This window comes from Lampris incognitus, chromosome 2 (assembly GCF_029633865.1).
Source record: "Lampris incognitus isolate fLamInc1 chromosome 2, fLamInc1.hap2, whole genome shotgun sequence".
Taxonomy (NCBI): domain Eukaryota; kingdom Metazoa; phylum Chordata; class Actinopteri; order Lampriformes; family Lampridae; genus Lampris; species Lampris incognitus.
Window position 1 is genome coordinate 29,723,305 of NC_079212.1, and position 27,209 is coordinate 29,750,513.

The 27,209-nt window shown below is 41.9% G+C and overlaps 1 protein-coding gene across 1 annotated transcript; it reads right to left on the reverse strand.

Moving 5' to 3' along the window:
* Nucleotides 1-6,073: 6,073 nt before the first annotated feature.
* On the reverse strand, nucleotides 6,074-14,260 carry LOC130106783 (large neutral amino acids transporter small subunit 1-like). Its single transcript, XM_056273035.1, has 11 exons — nucleotides 14,185-14,260; nucleotides 12,785-13,285; nucleotides 12,420-12,545; nucleotides 10,119-10,224; nucleotides 9,919-9,963; nucleotides 9,368-9,491; nucleotides 9,069-9,172; nucleotides 8,787-8,883; nucleotides 8,389-8,538; nucleotides 6,440-6,614; nucleotides 6,074-6,150 (listed from the first exon to the last, which is right to left on the reverse strand). The coding sequence occupies exons 1-11, from the start codon at nucleotides 14,258-14,260 to the stop codon at nucleotides 6,074-6,076; spliced, it is 1,581 nt and encodes a 526-aa protein (XP_056129010.1).
* Between the last annotated feature and the right edge of the window lie 12,949 nt (nucleotides 14,261-27,209).

Here is a 27,209-nt window from a genome sequence, read left to right on the forward strand (position 1 = left end):
CCTATAGTCCCACCCCCCACACCCTTGCCCCACCCCCTTACACACACCTTATTCCAAACACCACTTGTACAGGTGAATAAAAAATAAAAAAAGTTGCTAAATGTGAAACGTTACTAAAGAAAAGGAAAAAAAAACATAACAGTGGGTTTTAAAAGTTTTGAACTAGTTTTATTAGATGTTTTAGAATTGTGTTGAACTCATCTTTATCTCTTTTTTGTGAAGAAAAAAACATAAGGCATTTAATTCTTAAGGTATTTTGTTTTTTCCACAGTAGCAGGTTCTCAGTTTCCGAGGAACGGTCAAGGGAGTAGATATTTTCTTTTTTTTGTGTATAAACCTGCCAAATGTACTTCTTTTATTTGTAAAGCCAGTGATGAGAGAGCCCATTCTGTTTTTGTTGAATATCATATGTTTTGAAATATGGTCATTCTATTTAATTTGGTTGCAGGTTTTACATCTATTTATGAATGATATGAAGTAACGTTTTGGCTTATTTTTCATCAGGGTGCATTATTATTATTATTATTATTATTATTATTATTATTATTATTAATCAAATAACATAGTTATTTGAATAATAAATATTTTTACATCACTTGTTGGTGCATTACTGGGGTGCCAGCATTAGATTCATTTTGTGTCACAAATGCTTCTTTTGTTTTCTTTTGTCTGTAATAAAATGTTTTAAGTGGAGAAATGAGCACTTTCGTCTCAACTCATTTCCATGCAACTGGCCACAGCCTCGTATGACTGTGTCATAACCATGCCATATCATATCCAAATCACTATCTGGGTTGAGGCTTACCATTTTTTCAATTAAGTCAAATGCTAGGGGAATTGATGTTTTATAGGCAGCAAGTCATAAACCGTGAGATATTTAGATCTCAAATTGCATGCGTGAATCAATTGACAGAACGGTGATAGCCAATAAAAGATATGTGTAAGTTTGCTTGGCATATGTTTGAGGTTATTGAGGTGTATGGTCTTCCTGGTTTCAGAGCCATCGACATACAGTGCAGCTCATTAGTGTTGGCAGTATGTTCTGCTGCGGTGTAAAGGGTGCAGGGTTCACACTGTAGCTTCATGTAATGACGTGTACCCCCTCTATTCATTTGTGAAGGCTGTAACGACATTTTCTACACTTATCTAACTGTAGAGACGGTAATGATGTTTCTCATTCATTTATTTGTCAACGTGGTTAAGTCCTCTCATATTCATTGTCGTTGGGGTATTTTTTTTCCAGATATATCAAATGATATGTTTTTCCATTCGTTTCCTTTCTCTTTTTCTTCACTTGAAGGTGTGACAGTGAAAGACGGACTGAGTTGAAGTAGCAGTATATAGCTTTGCCAGACCCTGAGAATGAAAGAGAGACTGCCTCTCATTTATGAATTTCACAGTTGGATTAAAGGTAGAATAGAAATGCAATCTATCATCTCGCTCTCTCTCTCGCGCGCGCGCTCTCTCTCTCGCTCGCTCGCTCTCGTCTCTTTCTCCCCCTCCCTCACGATGATACAGTGCCCCCTAGAGTCCATTTGTTAGAAAAGACACAGCGAGTCATTATCTCGGTTATACGATTCCCAGAGGAACAGACAATCAGTTTATTTGCAGTTTAATAACTGTTACAGCACAGGTGAATTGCGATGCTCTCACTAAAGTACAACAGTTTCTCCAGAATGGGAAAACAGTTGGCCCTATTACATGTTCTCAACATGACCACAGGCCAATATTGAGAGCTCGTCTGTAACTGTACAACACTGATGGATAGATTTGATGATGGCTTGTTGTTCGTCATTCAGCCTTTGCACAGTAACGGGAGGATAAAATCTCAGCCTGCCAAGTGAATGGAATAATTGGCTCTCTCCACCGTTGCCACACGTCGTTCGTTTATGTTCCTCTGCCTCCCCCTGCTGGTAATGCACAATACTGAAAGATTTGGCAATATTTTTGACGTATGACTTAGTTTACTAAACTAATATGTTACCATTTCAGCCGTTATTATTTCAGATCTGAGCAAAATAATGATTACCGACATGAAAACAAACCAGATTATTTTATTTGTTTTACCCAATGTACACACATACAACAGTGATGCAGCTTTCCTCTGGACAAGTGAACACGGCTGGCACTTCAAATTAACCTCTCATGGGTCAGCATTTATGTTTGATTCACTAACTCACAACCTTTCTCCAGACTTGCCAACAGACACTGGATCATATTTCATATTCGTGCCTAAGCTTTTGTGTGAACTCCACCTGAAACTTTGCGAAGCTTAAAGTTTTTCTGGTGTGCCCCCTGGTTTTACTGGTTTATTTGATGAGTAAGTCGGGCCGAGGCCCTGTTTCACAGGTTTTTCCTTTTGTGTTAAGAATCAGCTGAATCCATTGAAACATATTACATCAGTTGGTATTGGGTGTGCTTGCCTGTCCAATCTCCCATCTCTAATTTTGTCCCAAGCGGCTCCACGCCGGGTTCCCTCAGCCTCCATCGGGCCCTCTCATTTCCTCTCCAGACGGATATGAACCCTCCTGTCAGCACAAACATCAACAACATCATTGTCTGACAGTCAATGGCCTTTGAGAAAAACAAAGTCCTGCCACTGATAGAAGATAATGGACAGCATTTTGATATCAACCCAGACACGAACCCTTGGTGACCGATGAGATAAGAGTGTAGGATATTTTGAGATTGTTTCTCCAATATTGTCATTTTGATAATATGGCACCTTGCTTAGCCTTTGAATTACCTTGTTCTACATGAATTTTTAGTTCCTGTCTGCAGCTGCACTCACACCCTGACGACAAGACTGCTTTTTACAGGCTGTCCAAATGGAAAATAAGCGGTACTGTATGATTTGTCCTGTTTAATCAACCATTAAAAGTGGGGGATCTGTGTGACAAAGTATTAAAAAAAATGTCTGTCAATCACATAAATCAAGCCTTTCACAGAAACTTTGAGCAAAATAGTTTAATGATACTCATCAACAACAGTGCAGTCAATGACATACACAGCAAGACCTACTTAAAACATTTCATAAATGTACGTTGAGTTTTTCAGGTTAAAAATAAAAAGGCTTCTTGTCAAAACATTTCAATAATACACAACTGAAAAGGCAGTACTGATTCATACATACAGTGATACTTTGTGTACACCAGAACTGTTGTGCGTCAAATACAGTTGGCACAAAATATCATCGAAGTACACGAGATCTTAACTTTGCCCTACCGTTCGAGAATATACTGTGCTTTGTATGATTCACATTTTCTTCATTGTTTGTCGGTCCATAAAACCATGCATGGTCAGTCAGTTTGTCTTCGGGGCGTCCCGCTGCAAAGCTTGCTGTCCTGCAGATATCGTGCTGTCATGTTACTGTGCTCTCAAACATATGTGCCCTTTCTACTTACAATTGATAGTTCGTAGAAAACCTAAAAAGGTGTTTTACATTCCAAAATTTGTACAACCCTTAATCCTAAATTTGCTCTTGTGATTATTTGCTTCTCTAGGGTAACATTAGGCACTAGGTAGAAATGACTATCCCTCCCTCTCTTAAGAGGGGAGACTGGAAAAGGGAGTCCAGATCATTGCTCCTCTTAAGGGCAGCAGCACTCCTCCCACCTCCATTACAGTCACCGCCCCACTGACGTTAACGCCGACCTCATCCGCTTTGACCAAAGCTGGTCTTGGGTGTTAACAAAGCTGCGATGAATTCACAATTACTTTGGGAAACCATCTGACATACAGTTTTTAAGTTTTTTAAATGCACATTTTCTAAAAAAAGAAACATTTTCGATATTCCTTCTGGCCTCACATGACAAAAGATAAAAAAAAAACATCAGGGAAACTGGGTATGTGCAATACATAAATACACAACAATGGGCCTTGCCAAATAATACAATTGATATTCATACTTAAGTTCACTTCATGACAACGTTTTATGTCTCACAAATAGTTGCTGATTTCTAACTGGGTGTCATCAAATGTAGTGCATATATTGCACACAGAGAACTTTGTCACGGACACATGATCTCACACGGGAATCAGTGGGTTTGGTTCAGATCTGAAGTATGCAGAGAAACAAACACACACAAGTGGACCTGACTGTCAGAACACCACATCACCTGTCACTGAACAAATGAGCTTTAACATAATGCATCCAATTATGGCAAATATGAACTGTAATGTAAAAATGAGCTAGATTGTGATGTAATTTTAAAAGAAACCCTTGTTGAGTATGAAATAATATTTTCATTATAGAGTTGTCCCGTCACTTCTTTTTCCCAAAATTGCAGAGGTAGGTACATACGTAGTATCAGTCAAATGGATTAAGTGGCTGAAACCGTAATTCCTTAATTGTGTCAATGGGATATTTAGACCTTTAAGATCAACATAAGCATCCAGAGTTATTGTAACTTATAAAATATATAAACTATATTAAACTACAGCTAGTTTGATGTTAGTTTTTACAATATATATAAATATATACACTACCGTTCAAAAGTTTGGGATCACCCAAACAATTTTGTGTTTTCCATGAAAAGTCACACTTATTCACCACCATATGTTGTGAAATGAATAGAAAATAGAGTCAAGACATTGACAAGGTTAAAAACAATGATTTGTATTTGAAATAAGATTTTTTTTACATCAAACTTTGCTTTCGTCAAAGAATCCTCCATTTGCAGCTATTACAGCATTGCAGACCTTTGGCATTCTAGCTGTTAATTTGTTGAGGTAATCTGGAGAAATTGCACCCCACGCTTCCAGAAGCAGCTCCCACAAGTTGGATTGGTTGGATGGGCACTTCTTTGAGCAGATTGAGTTTCTGGAGCATCACATTTGTGGGGTCAATTAAACGCTCAAAATGGCCAGAAAAAGAGAACTTTCATCTGAAACTCGACAGTTTATTCTTGTTCTTAGAAATGAAGGCTATTCCATGCGAGAAATTGCTAAGAAATTGAAGATTTCCTACACCGGTGTGTACTACTCCCTTCAGAGGACAGCACAAACAGGCTCTAACCAGAGTAGAAAAAGAAGTGGGAGGCCGCGTTGCACAACTGAGCAAGAAGATAAGTACATTAGAGTCTCTAGTTTGAGAAACAGACGCCTCACAGGTCCCCAACTGGCATCTTCATTAAATAGTACCTGTTAGAGCCTGTTTGTGCTGTCCTCTGAAGGGAGTAGTACACACCGGTGTAGGAAATCTTCAATTTCTTAGCAATTTCTCGCATGGAATAGCCTTCATTTCTAAGAACAAGAATAGACTGTCGAGTTTCAGATGAAAGTTCTCTTTTTCTGGCCATTTTGAGCGTTTAATTGACCCCACAAATGTGATGCTCCAGAAACTCAATCTGCTCAAAGAAGTGCCCATCCAACCAATCCAACTTGTGGGAGCTGCTTCTGGAAGCGTGGGGTGCAATTTCTCCAGATTACCTCAACAAATTAACAGCTAGAATGCCAAAGGTCTGCAATGCTGTAATTGCTGCAAATGGAGGATTCTTTAACGAAAGCAAAGTTTAATGTAAAAAAAATCTTATTTCAAATAAAAATCATTATTTCTAACCTTGTCAATGTCTTGACTCTATTTTCTATTCATTTCACAACATATGGTGGTGAATAAGTGTGACTTTTCATGGAAAACACGAAATTGTTAGGGTGATCCCAAACTTTTGAACGGTAGTGTATGTTAAAGGTTAAACAGGAATAGCTTGTTTTTGTCTCTTTGTATCATTTTTAACTAATTACTTGAATATTTTTACACTGGCAACTATAAGATATACATTTAAAATAGATTTTGGGTAGATGCAATGAAAGAGTCCAATTCAAACATTTAAAAAAAGACTGGACCATGTTAAGGTGCCAGAAGAAGGTTCTAGAGGATGGGATGTGTTTTGGAAATGTTCGTATGATAGGAACACCCACTTTTGTACACAGGAGCCTACATTTGAGTAAACCTAGTTTGCCAAGATAGATATAGACAAATCTCAAAGCAAAAGTGTGTGAATGTAAACATATAGCTAATATTTCAATGAAAATATCAACTTAGTCCTTCGTCTAGTTGGAAAGCTTTCCACGGTTAGTCTGACGCCTCATGCTGCTCCCTCTCCTCAGGAACCGACATAAAGATCTTCTGGCAGAACATGGTGAAGATTTCTGTGGAAATGCAAATGATCACATTAGTCACTTCTGTTTCTTTTCATTTAGCTCGCTCCAGGCCAAATTCGAATAAGGTCAGATTTTATGAACTGTTGGAGCGATGATTTGGTCTGGTTCCTTTGCACCGAGTACAAAACAATCCAAATGGATCACCGCCTGTGGCTGCATTTCTGCAGATAACTTTACAAAGAACCATACCAACCTCCTGGGTTTGTATTTCCAACCTTGCACAGACTGTCTCAAATGAATAGACAATGACACTATGAAAACAAGATATCTGACTCACCCAGCATCTTCTTCACCGTGTGGGGCTTCTTCCACTTGTAGCCCAGCAGATAGGCTGGGATGCCTGTGAGAATGATGCTGCTGCCAACCAGGCATTCAAAGGGAGCTGCCCAGAAGGACACCAAAATCATGAAGACGCAGCCCACCACAAAAATCACAGGGATGAACACAAACACCTGGAGAGAGAAGAAGCTTTTGTTTCAGTGTGAAAGAGCCACTATTTTGAAACAAGTGACACCTACACTACACTTGTAAAATGACCAATTTTAATATATGATAATACCATTAAAGGTTAGTGGGGTTAATGCTTAGTTGTTAATATGGGATATAATAGAATTGATCTTCTATGTCAGAGTAATATAACTACTGCCTTCTCAGACACACACACACACACACACACACACGCACGCACACACACACACACACACACACACACACACACACACACACACACACACACACACACACACACACACACACACACATATGAACAGGCACAGACAGAGAAAGAGAGAGAGAGAGAGAGAGAGAGAGAGAGAGAGAGAGAGAGAGAGAGAGAGAGAGAGAGAGAGAGAGAGAGAGAGAGAGGTTTTTGTTTTTATGGAAATAATTTCAGCTGCACAGTGCATGCACAAGCATGGGGATACATTTTAAATAACATGTTTCAATCCCACAATAGAGCTTTATATTACACTTAGCTGCACATCAACTGCAGCTGAAAATTTGACAATTTTGTTCCATGAATGGGTACATCCTGTTGTTCCAGATTAAATTGTCTGAGAGCATGGACATTTGAGAGAAAGAGGAAAGACTTGCCAATCAAAGCAATGACCCCAGGTTGAAACAGAGTCAGATATTTGCTTGTACCGACATAATCTCCCTCTATTATTGGACGTGTCCACTTGGAATCCATAACAACTGGACAGATACGATGGTCCCTGACAAGGTCTTTGTAGACACTTTATGAAACAAGCAGAGATGAAACATGAATACGAATACCTTATCTAGTGTTGCTGGTCTGAGAGTCACTGAACAAAATTCCGTTGTGTGCACACAATGAAAATAAAGTATCTTATCTTAAGAACAATTCATCTTCTTTTGGGATTACATCTAGGTTTGTTTGTGTGGTGCACATGTTAGACTGGCATGGTCCTGACACCGCCTTAGACCGTTACGTGTATCTACACAAACTGATTTCTCTTCTTCAGTAATGGAAACCATACTGGGGTTGAAACAGATTTCTTTTAATGGGGTGGTAGGATGGCCTCACAGCAAGAAGGTCCTGGGTTCGAGCCCCGGGGTAGTCCAACCTTGGGGGTCCTCTATGTGGAGTTTGCATGTTCTCCCTGTGTCTGCGTGGATTTCCTCTGGGTGCTCCGGTTTCCTCCCACAGTCCCACAACATGTAGGTCAGGTGAATTGGCCGTACTAAATTATCCCTAGGTGTGAATGTGTGTGTGTGTGTGTGTGTGGGCCCTGTGATGGAATGGTGGCCTGTCCAGGGTGTTTCCACGCCTGCCACCCAATGACTGCTGGGATAGGTGCCAGCATCCCTATGACCCTGACAGCAGGATAAGCGGTTTGGATAATGGATGGATGGATGGGTAGGATGGCCTGGCGGCTAGTTTAGGTTACTCCTGCAAGTGGTAGCTTAAAGTCCTCTGTTTATTCATGCTTGTTTAAGTATCCTTGAGCAAGGAACATAATCTGAACCTGCTTGAACGGCAAGGAAAGAACCCCCCCCCCCCAGATAACTGTTAAAGTATATGAAATCAAACTCTGTAATGGGTTATAACGAAATCGTTTTACAATCCTGCTAAATATTATTTTCAATTAGCGCAGTCTTTAACCCTCAAACCATTCTCAGTCATGGGGTTGGATCTCAGGATCTGAAAGTCCTATAAGCTGTTGTGAAATATTTCATGCAAGCTGTCTGGCATGGGTGGTCTACCTTGATGGGCCTCTTGAGTTCAGGCTTGGTCCAGCGCAACCAGAGCATACCAGCAATAGCCATACCCACACACAGCCAGGTGAAGAAGCTGAAGAGATTGATGACGGAGAAGACGTCCTTAGAGATGGCGTACATCATGGACAGGAGACACTGAAGGGCAGTAAAGAGACAATATAGAGTAACATCAGGAATTTATAACAAATACATAATACACTTTGTTTTCGGGTTAGTTAAATTCTAATATAGTGGCAGAAGGCAGTTTGATGGAAAATGTGAATAAAGCACTTCACCAACTCAGCTACTCACTCATGACAATAATTACTTAATCATGGTTAAAAGTTGGGATTTTTATTTATTGAAAAATTGTTAATTTTCCCTTCCAGTGGGAGAGGGCTTACAGTGAAGATGAGGGAGGGAACAGGGGTGAAGAGGTCTGTATGGACCAATCCCAGAGCAGCAGGGAGCTGACCCTCTCGAGCTCCAGCATAGAACAACCTACAGTAATTGGGAAAGGAGAGAGCAATGGCTAGATAATTACAGCTGTGTGTCCATAGCAGAGAGGAAGACAACAGATACTAACTCCATGAAGAGACGCAACAAAATAAACAGACTGTTGTTCACATGCTTCAAACACGTGCAAACACAAAAGCACATACACACTTACACCTTTCAACACACACCGTGCTGAGGTGAAAAGGGATCCGTTGACGGCTCCAAAGCAGGACAGCCCCACAAACACGGGAATCAACCATGACATCACACCAAGGTGGTACTCCCCAAAAATCTGTCCAAATACACCACAGCAACCGAGGTTTATTATAAGAGCTTACATTTTATAGAGGTAATAAACACGTCACCTCCACTAAACATTGATAGATCCAGTTACCACACATACAACAAGTGGCTAGGATTGACAGAGATGTAGCCAAGTCGTCTGTTTGTGGCTAACTCCATCATGAAGGCACCATCATAAGCTCACCACGGCAACAGCTTCCGACTCGATCATGACCTGGGGAGGGATGGTGGTGAAATAGGCCAAGTTGGTCAGAACGTACACCACCGTCACTATTGGCATGGAGATGATAATTGACAGGGGCAGGTTCCTGTGGGGAAACAGGTGAGGAGGTCAAAGGTCATATTAGGGGACAACACCCATGTTTTTCAAATCATTTTTGCTTTGCTTCATGAAACATACATGACTCAAATGGGGTTGGGGGGTGTCATGTCATGCTATCAACTGATTATTATGTGTACATTGTGGCTAAGCGCTTTCATATCTGGTTACTTGTGTGTTGTGATAGGTGAGCAGGATAATGTTACAGGCCATATGCCTCACATGCTTCTTATTATATCCATCCCATACCGACATGCATTTGATTCATCACACGCAAGCTTGGCCAAGTGGATTGGAGTAGCCATGCTGTGTAGAAATGTAAATATATATATATATATATATATATATATATATATATATATACACACACAGGAGAGTCTGTACAACTGTCAACACAACCTTTATCACATAGTCACCTCTCTGGATTGATCATCTCTTCTGTCACATAATTCAGATAATTCCTGTAGAAGAGAGGAAGAACTCGTTATAATTGAATTGTCTAGATGGATTATGCAACCATATCACATCGTAGAATGAAATAAAAAACTTGAAAAATGGAACAATAAAACAAGGCTTAGATTTCTATGACTATGAAAACATGTTAAGCATGTCTTACCAGCCTCCAAAAGCAAAGAGGCCGCTGTACAAAGCCAAGACAATGCTGCCAACCTCCAGTTTGCTGCCTTCAAATGCCAGCTCTGGTGTCAGGTATGGCACATCACCTGCACCAAGAGGGCAAAGTGGAGGACAAAGCAATCCAGGTGAATGAATAAAACTGAAAGAACACTGTTATTTTTTTCTGCCTAAACCAAATTAGGGGCACAGCTAATGATTATTTTATTATCAGTTACTCAATCGAGTATTTTTTCTTATTCACTGATTAATCATTTAATCTGTTGAATGTCAAAAAAGTGACAAATGCCCATCACGAGTTCCAAGAGAGCCAAAAGTGATGTCTTAAAACTTTTACTTAGTCTGATCAGAAGACACAAAAACCCTAAAGTATTCGTTTATAATGATATGAATCAGCAAGGAAAGCAAATCTTGGCATTTGTGAAAATGTAACCAGTAGATGTTTGGTATTTTTATTTCCCAAATCACTAAAATAATTATTTGATTACCATAATTACAATCAATTAATTAACCGACTAATGGGTTACTCGCACTAAACAAATTTAATTAAAGGATACTTTAAACATTCTCACAGAAATTAAAATACAGCTTTCTTGTCAAACTTTTTTTCAGCTGTGCATGAAGGCCAGTTCACTGCGGCCTGTCTGTTGACAGACATGACATTTTCGAGAGCCAAATAGAGTCCAGCAAGCAATCTTCCACTCTCTCTGAATGCTTCACCTCTAGTATCTACCTCTGATGTACCAGAAACATAATCAGGTCTTGCTCGGTTGACATTTCAAAATGAGCAGAAAGACCTTTTGATAACAACAAACCTCAGTCCAGGCGTTTTATATTCAATTCAATATCTATAGGAGACATAACGCGGGGGGTATCAACAAGGGAGGCTGTGAGTACGAGTGTGCATATGTGAGCGTGTGGTGCATCTTTGTGCATGCATGTGCAATGTGCACCTGTTCGCCTGTGCACGTGACAGTGTGGGTTTCTGCATATGCATGTGTGCTTGAAACCACAGTTCTTGACTCTCCGCTCTACCTGTCCCTTTAAGATGGAAATGACTTTCCCTTTCATAAGGCGTATTAAACTTCCTCTGTTTCCCCACTCTGTCCTTCTCTCTCTCTCTCTCTCTCTTTCTCTCGCGCTCTCTCTCTCTCTCTCTCTCTCTCTCTCTCTCAGGCATGGGAGTTCTGAAAGGCTGGCAAGCTTTGCTGCCTAGTTTCCATGGTAACCCAGTCTAAAGCACAATGGTGGTGGGCGTGACCTAACAGTGTGAGAGCGGCATATGTAGCGTGGAGCAAAAGATGGCCGTGCTCTCTTCCCGCGCCTGGATGTGTTGGGTGGAGCGACTGGAGGGGATTCAATTGATTTGATCCTCCATTCAAATGTGGGGAAATGTGTTGATATTCAATATGGAGTTTGCATGGTGCACACGGATTACTAATAGCTAACAATAGCATCTCCCCCCATATTAAAGAAAGGATGTGGCCTATACAAAATGTGTTCCATATTAAGGATAAACTATATTGAGAAATTATGTTTTTTGTATTGGCTACCAGACTCATTTTATTTCCCCTGTTATATGCTACTCCTTTTAGTCCTTTAAATGAGATGAATCGATGAATACTGTGATCATAACAGATGTGCAAAAGAAAAATCTATGTTACCTTGTGTTATTCGAGAGTAGTTGGGAACCCATTTAAGCACACATAGAATCACGTTCATACACACCAAATACACATCCACAAACATGCATCCCTGCACAACACACATACTCAAGATACATGTGTACACGTATGCAAATATTCATACACTTACAGGCACACAATCACATGGCCGCTGAGAGACAAGCTCAGTGTTTGGATTCAGCTGCTGTGCTAACTAATTGAAAGGATGCCGATTTGCTTGGTTGAACTCATTACTCCTGGTCAACAATTTGTTGATCATTAGAGACAACAAAAAGCTTTTCCCAATTAAAACGTTGGCGGTAGATGATAACACACAAATATGGAACAAAAACAGTTTATTTTTTTTCTTATTCACACTAAGCTGGCGATAACCTACTTCTGGTCTCTCTATATTTTGAAAACTTTGTGGACAATAAAGACACTATTACTGGCCACAGAACATTATGGCAGGCCAGAATATCACATAGGTCCCTTGGTGGATCTGAGTTTTAATAGACCACAGCCATCTAAGCCTGGTGGACCTGCTGCTATCTACCAGTTGCAACTATTAAGTGACTTTGTAGGATATGTGGGCTTTTCTGTGATGGGGTGGGGCTTACCTGTGGCAATCTGGATGAAGCCGAAGAGGATGATGATGACCAGGGCCAGCAATTTGGATGCCGTGAACAGGTCTTGCACCTTGGTAGCAGCTCTCACACTGATACAGTTGATGAATGTCAGGGAAGCTGGTGGAGATGAAAAGGAGACATAAAATATACCAGCAATGCTTTTAGGCAGTAAACAGCACCTGATACAAGACAATAAATATCGTGCTTCTGGCAGTTAAAATCGTAGAATGTGGGATGAATGAATACAGTACAACAACACACATCTACCTCAGTAAATACAATATGATCAAGTGTGATATTTGTGCAGCTTAGTGTGTGGCCATCACAAGATTAACCCATATTGCCCCGCTACTCACTAAGACACAGGCAGGCGATGAGCTTGGCGGCACTGTCAGGCACATCACAGTGTGGATAGAGTGGTTTCAGCAGGTAGGTGGCAAACACCAGTGACACCACATACTGAGAAGATGGACGGATGATGAGCATCTCCACCCACAACTTCAAAAAGGCCGCCAGCTCTCCATATATCTCCAGGATGTACGTGTAGTCACCCCCTGACTTGGTGATGGTGGTGCCCAGCTCTGCATAGCACAGGGCGCCCATGGTGGATATCACTCCACAGATGGACCATACAATGAGGGACAGCCCAGCTGAGCCCGTCTCTCGGACCACTCCAGTGGGTGTGATGAAAATGCCTGAGCCGATGATGGTGCCAATGATCATCCCCACACCATTAAAGAGGGTGATGCTGCGTTTGAGCTCAATTTTGTCCCCTTTGGCAGGCAAGCCCTCAGTGGGGGTGGTGGCAGCTGGAGCAGGAGTAGTCGAACCATCCTCATCTGGCACAGTCTCAGCTGCTGCGAAAGAAAGAGGAAGAGACTCAGAGAGAAAGATAAAACAAGAATGCACAATCTATGAAAACTTATAACTTCACATTAGTAATCTGTTTTGAATTTGGGCTCATATAAGTCAGTCTTTTATTGCTACTTTGTCAAATTTTCCTAGATTAAAAAAAGCATTTAAGTGTCCTGGTATAGTAAAATCATCAAAATAGTGAGACTCCTTTCAGGTCTGTCCCTAAAGTAATTGTCATTACTGCTAAAGCAGATAGATTTAAAGATGATTCTGAGGTCATGCAAGTGTATTTCAGCATTGCCATGCAACACAAAACCACATGACCACACTTAACAAGCAATATTTTAAGCTTAATACTGTAGTATTAATGCTAATATTGTAGGGTAGTTCCAATGACATGGAATAAAAAAAAACTGCTGGCACGCCAATAACATTTGGCACAAGTTCAAAAGCAGTATCCTGAATGCATCTTTAAACTTGTTTTCCACGTCTCATGTGCCATGCAAACTCTTTGACTAAATAAACAGAGAGTGAGGGGGCGAGAGGAAGATAGAGACATTTGTGGATGTTAGTGTATTTGTGTGCGCATGTGCGCCTGTGTGACAATTTCAGATTATGTGTTGCTGTGCCTGTGTTTACAAGATATGCATTTGGCTTGTCAAGCATATAGCACTTATTTGTTTCATAACCACAAGTTATGCAACACATCCTCTCTCTAAACATCACCATCTGTAAGGATGTACCACCACCACCACCGATACCACCGTGATGCATCCCTGTGGTAATATCAATTACCATATCCGGTAGTATTGCATCAGACCACACCGAAGCACATGGCGGGAGGATGCAGCCCAGCACCATGTGGCATCTACAGCGTGTATGCATGTGTTTGTGTACCTACCCCCTATCTTCTCCTGACTCATCGACTTGGTAATGCTCTCCCGACTGTTCCGTGATTTCAGCTCCGGCTCAGCCATCCTCTTCCCGGGATCTGCCTCTCTCCTCTTCCTTCCTTCTTTTATGTGCTCTTCTGCCTCCTACCTCAATTTCCTCTTTTGCTTTATCTCACACACACATGGACATATGCACACTACCTCTCTTTCTGTGAGTCTCCTGCTGTATCTCTCAAGCACTGTTTCTCCCTTTCTCTTCTAACCCTCTCCGGCTACTTCTATTTCCCTTCCTTTCATACAGACAGTCTCCCTTTTGATCGCTCTCTCTCTGTAATCTCTCTCCCTTTAACTGCAGGTACCTTCTTCCTCAAGCATTCTGGGTCTCATCTGATGCTCACCATCGCTCTCTCTCTCTCTCTCTCTCTCTCTCTCTCTCTCTCTCTCTCTCTCTCTCTCTCTCTCTCTCTCTCTCTCTCTCTCTCTCACGCACACACACACATTCACCAGAGCATGAGGGGGGAGGGGGCGGACCTTTTTGTGGAACCTGATGTGCTGATGCTGTTGCTTGAGCCTACGCCTACTCCCAATGAATGATGGGATTTCTCAGCCCAGGAGGGGATGTAGGTCATTGGCAGCATTTGGAGGGGCCACCGTGTGACGCTATCATCTTTTTGTGTGCCGCCTGAGCCAGTACTGTGCATGGATGCTTCAGTGTACATTGTTGCAACAGAGGATGCTGAAGCATTGCTACTCCCCCTGCTGGTTTCACAGCAAAGAGGCCTTTGTTCTCCTCTTCCCATAGTGAAAGGTGACTCCCCAAGATAGAAAATGGAGTACTAACGGCCCCATTCAGTGTGGATAATGTAAGAGGTTCATAATATCAACATGGTAGGGTAAAAAAACAAAAACAAAACAAAAACGATTTCCGTAACAGTGACAAAACATGCAGTAGTTCAAACTCAATTTTTTCCAAATTAAAACTACGATATATGGTATGTTTTCCAGAGTGTGAGGTCCTTGTGTTTACTTTGATATGGTTATAACAGAGGAAACTATAGCAGGGGTTTAAAAAGTGTAAGACAGTGAGCCTCCCTTCAGAGAAGATCAAGTCACCGAGGCCTCATTTTATTAATAATGGTAATAATATTAATATTCCGCACTGTTTTAAAATAAAGGATTGCAACCATAAAGGGTTTGAACGTGTTTACTTTGAACATTCAGTCCTCATACAATCTCCCACATTTTAATAAAGGTCAATAAAGTGTTTTGGTATATATATCAATCCCTATTTGAACATGTTTCTGAAGTAAAAAAAAAAAAAGGGGGGGGGGACTGAACACATATCTGTCACCTTTTAACAAAAAAAGAACTGAGAACATGAAAACGTACACAACCCATTGATGTGCAATGCTGCTCCCCGACACAAGGGCTTACCCTGAGCTGTAAAAAAAGTTTAAAACGCGCTCTGGGTGAAATACACATTGTTCACTCTTGTTAACCCGACTATGGGTAGCCTGCATAGTCATCTCTACCTTAATGGGGGCAAGGAGTCTGCGTCCTGGCTGCACAGACGGTGTATGACAGGAACAAGCGCAGGTCGCCCTCCACCTGCAGCGTCGACCGGTAATTCCCTTTAATCAGAAAATCCCAACTTTAATTATACATCGTCATAGTTCCTGCTGGGTTCAGTTCAGACATTTTCTTGTATCTCCCTCGCTATTTTTTCCCGCGCCTCCTCTGAAACTCTTTGGCGCCCCCCCAGGGGAGGCGGGCCTTACACTTTGAAAACCACTGCACAAAGACGTCACAGCAATCAGTTTGAAATTGGCTCAGTATCAGAGGGCTATTAGGGTCACGTGGTTTTTAATACACATCCAATGGGAAACTACAGGATGCGCATCATAACTTTGGTGAGGCCAATACAGCCACTCTGCTACCGCAATGTGACACCTGTAAATTTAAACTTACAGAAAAACCGGTCATATCCGTCCTCATGTTTTTTTATTTCACTGTTACCAAGCCTGATTGCAATATCTTACATTTTCGTTATTGAAAACATCTATAAGCCTATTGAGACAATGTTGAAAATGAAGTTAAACCATCAAATTAGCTAGTTGTTGAATGTAACTAACTAACTAACATCGAAGCATGAAATACATATCTAATCTGTCCAAACGTAGTACGCTTGCCTCAGCCTCAAAGTCGTGCGTCACTCTTGCAACCACAAGATGGCGACCTTTACGTGTTATACGTAATTGGGAGGGGGCAGAGAACTGGCACCACCCAAAAGACAGTACAGGTGGGGGCGATACGCTGACATTTTGTATATTTCAGTATCCCCTTTCCTCGCGTACCGAAAAGCAGTACAGATGTATATTTGCCTCTTTTCCTCACCGACCAAAAGGCAGTACAGATGTATTTTTAATACCTCCTTTCCTCACCAGATGTACAGATGTATATTTGCCTCTTTTCCTCACCAACCAAAAGGCAGTACAGATGTATTTTTAATACCTCCTTTCCTCACCAACCCGGTACAGATGTATATTTTGCTACGACCAAAAGTTGTATATTTTACAGATGTATATTTTACTATCCTCCCTTCCTCTCCTAAAAGAATCGAGCATTCTGAGAATGAGCCCCGTTGTGTTCACGCGCAGGTCGCCTACTTGTATGCCTATCAGTACGGACAAAGTCATCTCGCGATCACCGAGCTCTGCCTATGAGGCGTCTCAGCTCTGAGATAGGTGAGCGCGAGCCGATGTGAGCGTTAACGCTTAACACTTTCTGCTCTGTGTCCGGGGACTTTCCCCTGAGCCGAGAATGGAGGAACAGCGTCCCCAGTTAGTAGCTCAGATCACAAGCCTTCCGAATGCCCGGATGCAAAGTGAAATGGAGACGCCAAGCTATATATGCGGTGCGCTTGGCGTAGCACTTTTAATGATGGTTGTTTAAAACTGTTGCCTGAATGTGTTTTATTATTTAACACATCAAATACAGTTATGATCTCTTGCGTCGTTATGTTGTCTTGTTAAAGAGAAAGAAGACTGAATTTGATTAATTTTCGAGTACATCCGCCGAAGAGGTTCATGGGAAATTTGAAAGACAGTAACCCTGCACGTCGTCCGTGTACTTTGCACGACAGACGATCTAAAGCAGGACTTCTCACAATCGGACCGAACAGCAAGTCAATTCTGACCCAGCCCATACCTTGTGTTATGAATACAATACGTTATGACGTGTAACGTTTTTCATTTTTTGTGAATTTGCTGCCGAGTTCACCCATCAACGTTAGAACGGAGAATTTGATTTGGGGGTGGCGCTAAGAATTTGTTGCAGAAACGTAACGAGTGTAATTGTCTGCTCGACTAACGCTCTCCTCCCTTCAACTTGTTCACGGTCTCTCCTCCGCTCTGTGTGTGTGTGTGTGTGTGTGTGTGTGTGTGTGTGTGTGTGTGTGTGTGTGTGTGTGTGTGTGTGTGCGTGCGTGCGTGCGTGCGGGGGTAGCGCTCGCCCCACCCTCGTTGAAACAGAGCAAATAGAAGAGAAACCGGGTACACCATAAATTACAGTAACCAGTAGTCTACCAGTACTCGAGTTTTCGTTAGGGTTAGAGCCAATCAGAGGCAGCGTAGGGCGAGTCTTCAAAATGAACGTTTGGATCAGTGTTCCGGCTGTCACACACCTAATGTGCCTAGAAGGTTCAAGAAGCTGATTGCAGGCAGACAATGCCATTTCTCCCCTTAGGATCGAATGTATTTTGATGAACTTGACTGTCTTGCACTTGAACATACGTTGCTTAAAAGTTATTATTGAGTTGATTAAATATTATTATGTTATCGCTAATCGACCTCTGACCTTGAATAAAATCAGACGAGGACCTTTGAGTAATAAGATTGAGAACCCCTGATTTACAGACTAAATTGCCTTATTTATTCAATTCTGTGGTCTCGCAATTCAATTCTTTCAGAATTTGGCACAGTCATAACGCTCACGTACCCTTGGTAGTTTTCATATCATGAACTGTGAATGCGATGAAATTAAAGTAGCATTTGCATGGTTTACTTATAATTTTATAAGAAAATGTATGAATTTTATCAGCACCAATTTATGTGTTATACTGTAACTGTAAATGAAGCAGCATTTGATATTTTTGTGGAGATACTATATCTACTACTACCTTCGGCTGCTCCCGTCAGGGGTCGCCACAGCGGATCATCCATTTCCATTTCTTCCTGTCTTCTGCGTCTTCCTCCGTCACACCAGCCACCTGCATGTCTTCCCTCACCACATCCATAAACCTCCTCTTTGGCCTTCCTCTTCTCCTCTTCCCTGGCAGCTCCATATTCAGTATCCTTCTCCCAATATACCCAGCATCTCTCCTCCACACATGTCCCCAAGTCATCTCAATCTTGCCTCTCTTGCTTTGTCTCCAAACCGTCCAACCTGAGCGGTCCCTCTAATATAATCGTCCCTAATCCTGTCCTTCTTCGTTACTCCCAGTGAAAATCTTAGCATCTTCAACTCTTCCAGCTCCACCTCCTGTCTTTTCGTCAGTGCCACTGTCTCCAAACCGTATAACATAGCTGGTCGCACAACCATCTTGTAAACCTTCCCTTTAACTCTTGCTGGTACCCTTCTGTCGCAAAGCACTCCTGACACTCTTCTCCACCCACTCCACCCTGCCTGCACTCTCTTCTGCACTCCCCATTACTTTGGACAGTTGACCCCAAGTATTTAAACTCAAATGCCTTTGTCACCTCCACTCCTTGCATCATGACCATTCCACTGCCCTCCCTCTCATTCACGCATAGGTATTCCGTCTTGCTCCTACTGACTTTCATTCCTCTTCTCTCCAGTGCATACCTCCACCTCTCCAGGCTCTTCTCAACCTGCACCCTACTCTCGCTACAGATCACAATGTCATCCGCGAACATCATCGTCCATGGTGTGGAGATACTATATCTCAGGGATTTCACCCTAAATCGACCATATTTACACAGGCGGAGTTTGACATTCGAGCCAGGGGGGGCAAAAAAAAACTCATTGTAACAGCTGAGACCTGGCCTACCACCCTGGGAACACAGCACGAGCAGATATGGACAAAACAAACATGTTAAATAAACATATATGTTTATTTTTAAAGCAGATTTGAAATTACATCGAAACAATTTAACAATTCGCCTTTATGAAATCCAATCACGGCACGGCTGTCTTGGAACGCAATAGGCACAAGGTGGCGGAATGCCCCGACACTTGAAAATTAAACTAAATGCAACAGCCCCAACGTAAATAAAGTCCTAAATCAAAGGGGCATCTCCAGGAATTAAGGAAGTGTTCGACTTACAGTATGTTGAGATGCTTCTCCAAACGCAGAAACGAAGCGCAATCACCATAAAACGTTAAGATAAAAGATCCGTATTTTGCCGTAATCCAATGACACGGGAAAAAAGTAATCCAGCGATCAGTAGATCCACAAAAAGGGTCACGGTGTATCCAGCAAGGCCTACGCGCGTCGCATTCACAAGCCAGCTCCAAACAGGTGAACAAGGGGCCTATCCACTGTTTTTCTAAACAAGGAACAAAGTGCAATAAAAACAGCTAATGGCATTTAGGCCTTTTTTGCAACGTAGGCACGGCAAGGCGGCATCCTTTCTAACTGAATACTCGAGCCAAGGGTAATTCTTGTAGAAGTAAGTGGAAAACGATCGTTTTGTACTTCCAAAACATGTTGAGGGGAATTGGGGCAGAGTAGGTTGCTTAGGACAGCCGTGTTTTTCTCCAAGATCGTCTGCGTTACCTAGTTCGGCTCGTGCATCTGCGGGGTGACCGTCAGGACTGCTAGCAGTTGCTGCTAATCCAGAGCTGCTCCAAGTTTCCTCCAAGTTCACAACAGTATCGTTTTGCCCATCGTCATCATCGGTTATTGATGTTTGTGTTGTATCCTTGTTAGATCCCGATGGCTGACCATTTGTGTCGTCTGGGGCTCGAAGTTTTAAAAATCTCCTTATGTCCATATTTTCATGCCGACTAGATAACTACAACGTTATTACCCATGTATGCTAGCTGAGAATCGCTGGTTCGATTTACGTTAGCGTACGTGTCACTCGTCACATGACCTACAGCACTGAACATTTTTTACTAAAGCAGTATATGAACTCAGATGTATTACCCGGTACCATTTAGTTGTTTTGTGTTATTTAAAATATTAATAAAATATCTGGTCATGCCAAACGTAATTATTCCACTCATTTTTGAAACAATGCAATTACCAATTTCAGCCGCCAGGGGGCAGTGCTCCCCCTGCCCCCCCGCAAACTCCGCGCACGCATATTTAATTTATTTACACTACATAATCACTACTAATGAGTATGTTTACTGATACTATTACTACTGTTTACAATATCTACGGTAAAATTTGTACCTAAAATATATTTTAAAACTGTTAGATTTGACAAGTAATATTAATATTAACATTATTATTTTCTCTACCTATTCATTGCTATTTACTATTTAATGCTGCTCCTACACTACTACTGCTACTACTACTACTACATACTACTACTACTATGTATTACTACCACATATTACTAATACTATGTGCTACTACTACTACATACTACTACCACTACTAGTATTACGTATTACTACTACTACTACTACATATTACTAATACTACATACTACTACTGCTACTACTACTACATACTACTACTACTATGTATTACTACTATGTATTACTAATACGATGTGCTACTACTACTACTACTACATATTACTAATACTACGTACTACTACTACTACTACCACTACTATTACTACTACTACTACTACTGCTACTACTACTACTACTACTACTCCTATTTACAATATGCAGTAAAATCAGTCTCTCAAGAATAGGAATTGGAGTCTCAAGAGTCTCTTTAGTGGCGGACTGCTGCTGCTGCTCTGGTCCCAATCAGCTTTTTTTTTTTTTGGTGGCATTTAAGACCCCCCCTTCCTCATTCTTCATAGGGAAGGTGGAGAACACAGACGATGTAGTCAGTTATGCACAATCTGTCCTCCGGCTCAGCCTGGAAAAGCTTTGCGTTCTCCTTCTCTACCCAGAGGTGAATGGAGGAGTCAGCTTCCGAGTACTGAGGGACCTGTGTGTACGGCAAGCTTTTTTTTACATCACAAATTCAAAGTTCACTAGAAAGAATACCCGTATTTGAAAAAGGAAATTGGTTTAAAACTTGTAATGATTAAATTGAACGTTCGCGTCAGCTGTTGATACCAGGAATCCAATTATTGAAGTAGATGGTTGATATCATAAATTCAAATCTTGATATAAAAATGTTAATAGCGAGAATTAACAACTTCTCTTCCCATTCTATTCTATGAGAGTTGGATATGTAATGCCTATTGTGGAAATCGTAAATTCAGTTTTCACTAGTTACAATGCCAGTTGTTGATACCGGAAATCAACATCTGAAATGTAATTGTTGACATCAAAAATGGAATTTTTGCCATTGACAGCTGCAATTTTAATTAGTTGATATTGAATCTCTGATATGAACAAGTGGCATTTTAACTAGTTCAATATAATTTATGATATCAAATTTTGGAATTTGCCTTGATTCCAGTGTGGATATTTATAAATCAGAAGATTTTCATTTTCAATGATGGAACAAATTTCTTCTTTGAAAGAAAATTCCCCCTGCTTAGTCAATAGAAATAACAACCTGTTGGTATTAAAGAGAGGCACACAGTAAATTTAGTTCTGTCTGAAACAGTAGAGAACAATAAAGTCAAGTCGTCGAGTCAGTTTTGTTTGTACAGCCATCCATCCATTATCCGAACCGCTTATCCTGCTCTCAGGGTCGCGGTGATGCTGGAGCCTATCCCGGCAGTCATATCACAAATAAATAAATTTTAGAAATAAAAAAAAAGCAATACAGAGAAAATTTCGAAAGTTTTCCTGTCCTTCCCGATGGAGGTGGGAATGTAACGACCACGACTGACTAGACTCACTAGCCCTTGTCCATGATGGGATTTGATTCATCCACTTTCGATATAACACTACCTTCTGTTTTTCCCCCCATTTCACAATTACCTGTTTAAAAGGTACATGTGGCAAATTTATATTTCAAGTTAAAAAATTATGCAAATTCTCTACATAGTTCAATTCAATTCAGTTCAATTCAATGTATTGTCATTATAAACAATGTGCAGGCACATGTTAAAAATGAAATAAGGGCTGCGGCTTTGCCAAACAGTGCAAGACAGACATAGACAAACACAGCAAACACTGGATAAGATATACACAGGCGAAGACCAAAAGCTAAAAATAAGTTAAAAAAGAGCACGAGTACAAAATATTTAAAAATATCCACAGACTTTCAGTGGGTAGCCAGGTTCAGGTGAGTAACAGCTTGGGGAAAGAAGTTATTTTTGAGCCTGGTAGTGCAGGCCCTGAGGCTCATGTAGCACCTCCCAAAGTGCAGGGGGAGAACAGTCCATGGTTGGGGTGGGTGGGATCTCTGCTGATGCTCAGACCCCTTCGAAGGCAGCGTTTGCGATAAATGTCTTTTATGGCTGGGAACTGGGTACCGGTGTTATGTTAGGCCGCCTTGACGACCCACTGCGGAGCTTTCTGGTCTACTGAGGTGCAGTTGCCGTACCACACTGAGATGCAGCTGGTCAGGATGCTCTCTATGGTGAAGTGGTAGAAGTTGGTGAGACTTTTGGGAGATAGACGGGCGCTCGTCAGCCTCCTCAAGAAATGCAGGCGTTGTTGGGCCTTTTTCACAAGGGCCTGGATGCTTGATGTCCAGGAAAGTTCCTCGCTGATGTGGACTCCAAGGAATTTAAAGCTGGAGACACGCGCCGCTTCCACCCCATTGGTGTGTATGGGGGAGTGGCTGCCAGCTTCTAGACCTCCTGAAATCCACAACCAGCTCCTTCGTCTTCTGCGCATTGAGAACAAGATTGTTGGTGCTGCACCATGATGTGTGGTGCTGAATCTCGTCACTTCACAGATGGCAGAGCATCTAACTTTGCAAAAATAATCTCTTTCACTCTGAAATATGTATATTGATTAAGAGGTAGTTTAGGTCACGTTTGCACATTTTCTAAATTAATCTAACTTTAGTGTAAATAGTAGCCAATGTATGTTCGATTAGGGTTAAACAGCTGTTTAGCTATGGGAAGGATAGTGTAACCGAGCATATTTCCGCTCGCGGCGGGATTCCAACTGATGTTGTACTGCACCACGAGGCGACATTACGAGCCGCTCGACCTCCCCGGCGACCGGCCAGTGGCATGTTTCGCGCCCTCGCGTTTCGTTATGGTTGATGCTAGGCCACACGGGGTGTAATCACGGAAGTAGCCGTGATTGGCTGTTGCGTCGGCCAATAGACAGCGCGGAACCTCGAAGCGCACTGACTGCCAGACCGACAGACAGAGCAATAGTTGGGGCGAATTAAGTTAACGTTAGTTAGCTAGCGATAGCAATAGCGGTAGGGTTAGGATTAGTGCTACAGTACAATATGGCAATGTTAAGGTCAATTGTAAACTAGCTAGCTAAATGTTTCAGTGCACATCGTTTGTTTCAAGTCAGTGCGCTTCGAGGTTCCGCGCTGTCTATTTGCCGACGAACAGCCAATCGCGGCTACTTCCGTGCCTACACCCCGTTGGATCTAGCATCAACCTTTCGTTATCGGCACTCTTCCGAATCCAACCGCTGCCTCCAGTGTAACCGAGCACCCGGCGTTGCGCGTGGTGCGGGAGATCCGGGTTCGCGTCCTGGCTGCGGCGGTTCCCGGACCCCCCCCCCCCCCCGAATTCACTACAATAGCTTATGTTTGCTGTAATAGTTAATCGGTTAGGGATAAAAGTGGTCTTCTTTGTAAGATATTATATAGGGGAAAATATTTCTGTTTCGCTGAGTAATAAAAAACCAATAAAAGGCAGGGTCAAACCTTGTTAAGAAGTTTACTCACTAGCAAACAATTGGTGAACGGAGTCCGCTGATGCCCTTAGATTTGGCGCTACTTTGTTTTGTTTTGTTTTGTTGTTTCCGTTCTAACGAAGCTAACATAATCAACAACAACATTTAGTTTAAAAAAAACTACGCGAATCTCGCGTCTGACGTGCATTCATTTTTATGAGTCTTAATCATTTTGAACTTCGGGAGTGTTTAGCTGCCGCGGTCGCTAAACGACAGGATGCAGTTCAATGCAGTTCTCCGTTTCCGGCTGCGAGGCACGACCGCTTCAAAGTTTTAATACGAAAGCATTCGGTTAAATCTCAAATGAGGAATGAAATTCGAATTTGAATTGTCCATATCTATGTTTTGACTTCAGAATTCAAGTCACCACGGGAAATAACAGGCGGTGTGATCTGCGACATAATTGCAATGACAACTCATGAGGGTAGGGGGTCTTTTGTAGCTACAGAAATGCATTTTGAATTGAATAACTACAGTTCACATCACCTACTGAAAATAGGCAAAACGGTGCTGCTGCTTTTATAACACAAATTTACAAAGTGAATTTGAACTTGTATAAACTTTTCCCTTGTATCGTTTACTGGTCAATTTCTCCTAGACGATGTTTGAAATAAGAGATAAGAGTTGTAATCGGGGCTTGCATGTTAACAAATTTTTATTTGATAATTTTCAAGGCAAAATATCTTAATAATGATACAATCATGATAAAGCAGTTATTTCACCCCTCGTCTTATTGAAAAGTTCTGTTGTGTTATTTCATGCACTTAGCTTTTCCTGTGTGTGCATATGAATGGGAGGAGAAATAGAGACGGAGGAAGTAACATTTTGAGCAAAAATAAATACTCTACTTTGATAGCCCCCCCCTAATTTAAAGGCCTATTTGTTTTTAATGCAATATTATCCCTGCAAGCGTTTATATGACATGGCTATTTTATTTTTTTGATCTCACAATTATCACCACGCAACACCTCTACTTTAATGCTGCCACTATGGCTAATATACACAGCAACCAAAACATTAAAACCACCGACAGGTAAGCGAATAACATTGATTATCTCATTACAATGGCACCTGTCAAGGGGTGGGATATATTAGGCAGCAAGTGAACCGTCTGTCCTTGAAATTGATGTGTTGGAAGCAGGAAAAAGGGGCAAGTGTAAGGATCTGAGTGACTTTGACAAGGGCCAAATTGTGACGGCTAGACGACTGGGTCAGAGCATCTCTAAAGCGGCAGCCTTGTGGGTGTTCCTGGTATGCGGTGGTCAGTACCTACCAAAAGTGGTCCAAGAAAGGACAACCGGTGGACCGGCGACAGGGTCATGGGCACCCAAGGCTCACTGATGTGCATGGGGAGTGAAGGCTAGCCCATCTGGTCCATTCCCACAGAAGGGCTACTGTAACTCAAATTGGTAAAAAAAAGTTCATGCTGGCAATGATGGATGGGTGTAAAACACACAGTGCATCATAGCTTGCTTTGTATGGGGCTGTGTGGCCGCAGACTGGTCAGCGCGCCATTGATTACCCCTGTCAACCACTGAAATCACCTACAATGGGCACGTGAGCATCAGCATTGGACCATGGAGCAATGGAAGAAGGTGGTCTGGTCTGATGAATCACATTTTCTTTTACATCATGTGGATGGCCGAGTGGGGGTATGCTGTTTACCTGGGGAAGAGATGGCACCAGGATGCACTATTGGGAAAAGCCAAGCCGGCGGAGGCAGTGTGATGCCCTGGGCAATGTTCTGCTGGAAAACCTTGGGTCCTGGCATTCATGCGGATGTTACTCTGACATGTACCACCTGCCTAAACATTGTTGCAGACCAGGTACACCCCCTCATGGCAACAGTATTTCCTGATGGTAGTGGCCTATTTTAGCAGGATAATGCACCCCACCACACTGCAAAATGGTTCAGGAATGGTTTTAGGAACATGACAAAGAGTTCAAGGTGTTGCGCTGGCCTCCAAATTCCCCAGAGCTCAATCTGATCGAGCATCTGTGGGGTGTACTGGAAAAACAAGTCTGATCTATGGAGGCTCCACCTCGCATCTTACAGGACTTAAAGGATCTGCTGCTAATGTCGTGGTGCCAGATACCAGAGGACACTTCAGAGGTCTTGTGGAGTCCATGCCTTTATGGGCCAGTTCTGTTTTGGCTGCATGAGGGGGACCTACACAATATTAAGTAGGTGGTTTTAATGTTTTGACTGATCAATGTAAACAGCTGTAAACTGATAACTGATTGACTTCTTTTTCCTTCTGACTGTATTAAAGTCTATCCTTTCTGAATCTTTACCACTCCTCTGCCAGTTTGTTTGATCTCTTCCATCTCAGCTTCTCTCCAGCGTCTCTTGTTTTTCTCCTTTGCCCACATGCCTCTTGCTCAGCTCCACTTGCCCCTCTCCTCTCCCTCTTCAACCTACAAGTCACTTTCAACCCTGATTATATTTTACAGTCATATTTCCCCACTTTGTATTGCACTCCATTAACTTCCACATTCATTCTTCTCAATTAACTCACATCACTCGTTCTCTCCCCAGTCACCTAATGTCACCCCTGACATCTTTCTGACAGGGCCCCTGTAGACAGCTGAAGAAAAACTGTCATGAATTGTCCAATTTTTATAGTGACTGGGATTAGGTTTGACTTTTCCAACCTCATATAGAAATTCATGAGCTCCTTCTCCTACCAGCCTCTGGGCCTGGATTTAAATCCCTGTGTGTTTGTATCTGTCAAGTTCTCCCTCAGCAAAATGCTGAATCCCTACCTGCTTGACCCAGATATAGGGGAACAAGGACTCGTGGTGTTATAGACACAAAGCACAGCTGTTGTGTGATTTTATTGTGAACACAGTGATACAAGATCATTCTCTCAAATTTGATTGGAAGTAGGCCTAGAATTGGCTGCATGTTTTTGACTAACATAATGTATAGTTAACATCATACCCTGAGCGGATGCTTAACATAAGGAATACATTTTTCTCACATGGGTTCGGCACTTTTTTAGTGCAACAAACCTTTTTAGTTCACAAGCTATCATTTCTTTTC

Excerpts from the sequence above, each read along its gene's own strand:
- LOC130106783 (XM_056273035.1), bottom strand. The coding sequence starts at position 14,260 with ATGGCTGAGCCGGAGCTGAAATCACGGAACAGTCGGGAGAGCATTACC. Across the intron at positions 9,964-10,118 it reads CTCTTTGCTTTTGGAGGCTG|GAATTATCTGAATTATGTGA; the intron begins GTAAGACATGCT and ends TCTCTTCTACAG. Across the intron at positions 6,615-8,388 it reads AACTCAAGAGGCCCATCAAG|GTGTTTGTGTTCATCCCTGT; the intron begins GTAGACCACCCA and ends TTCTCTCTCCAG.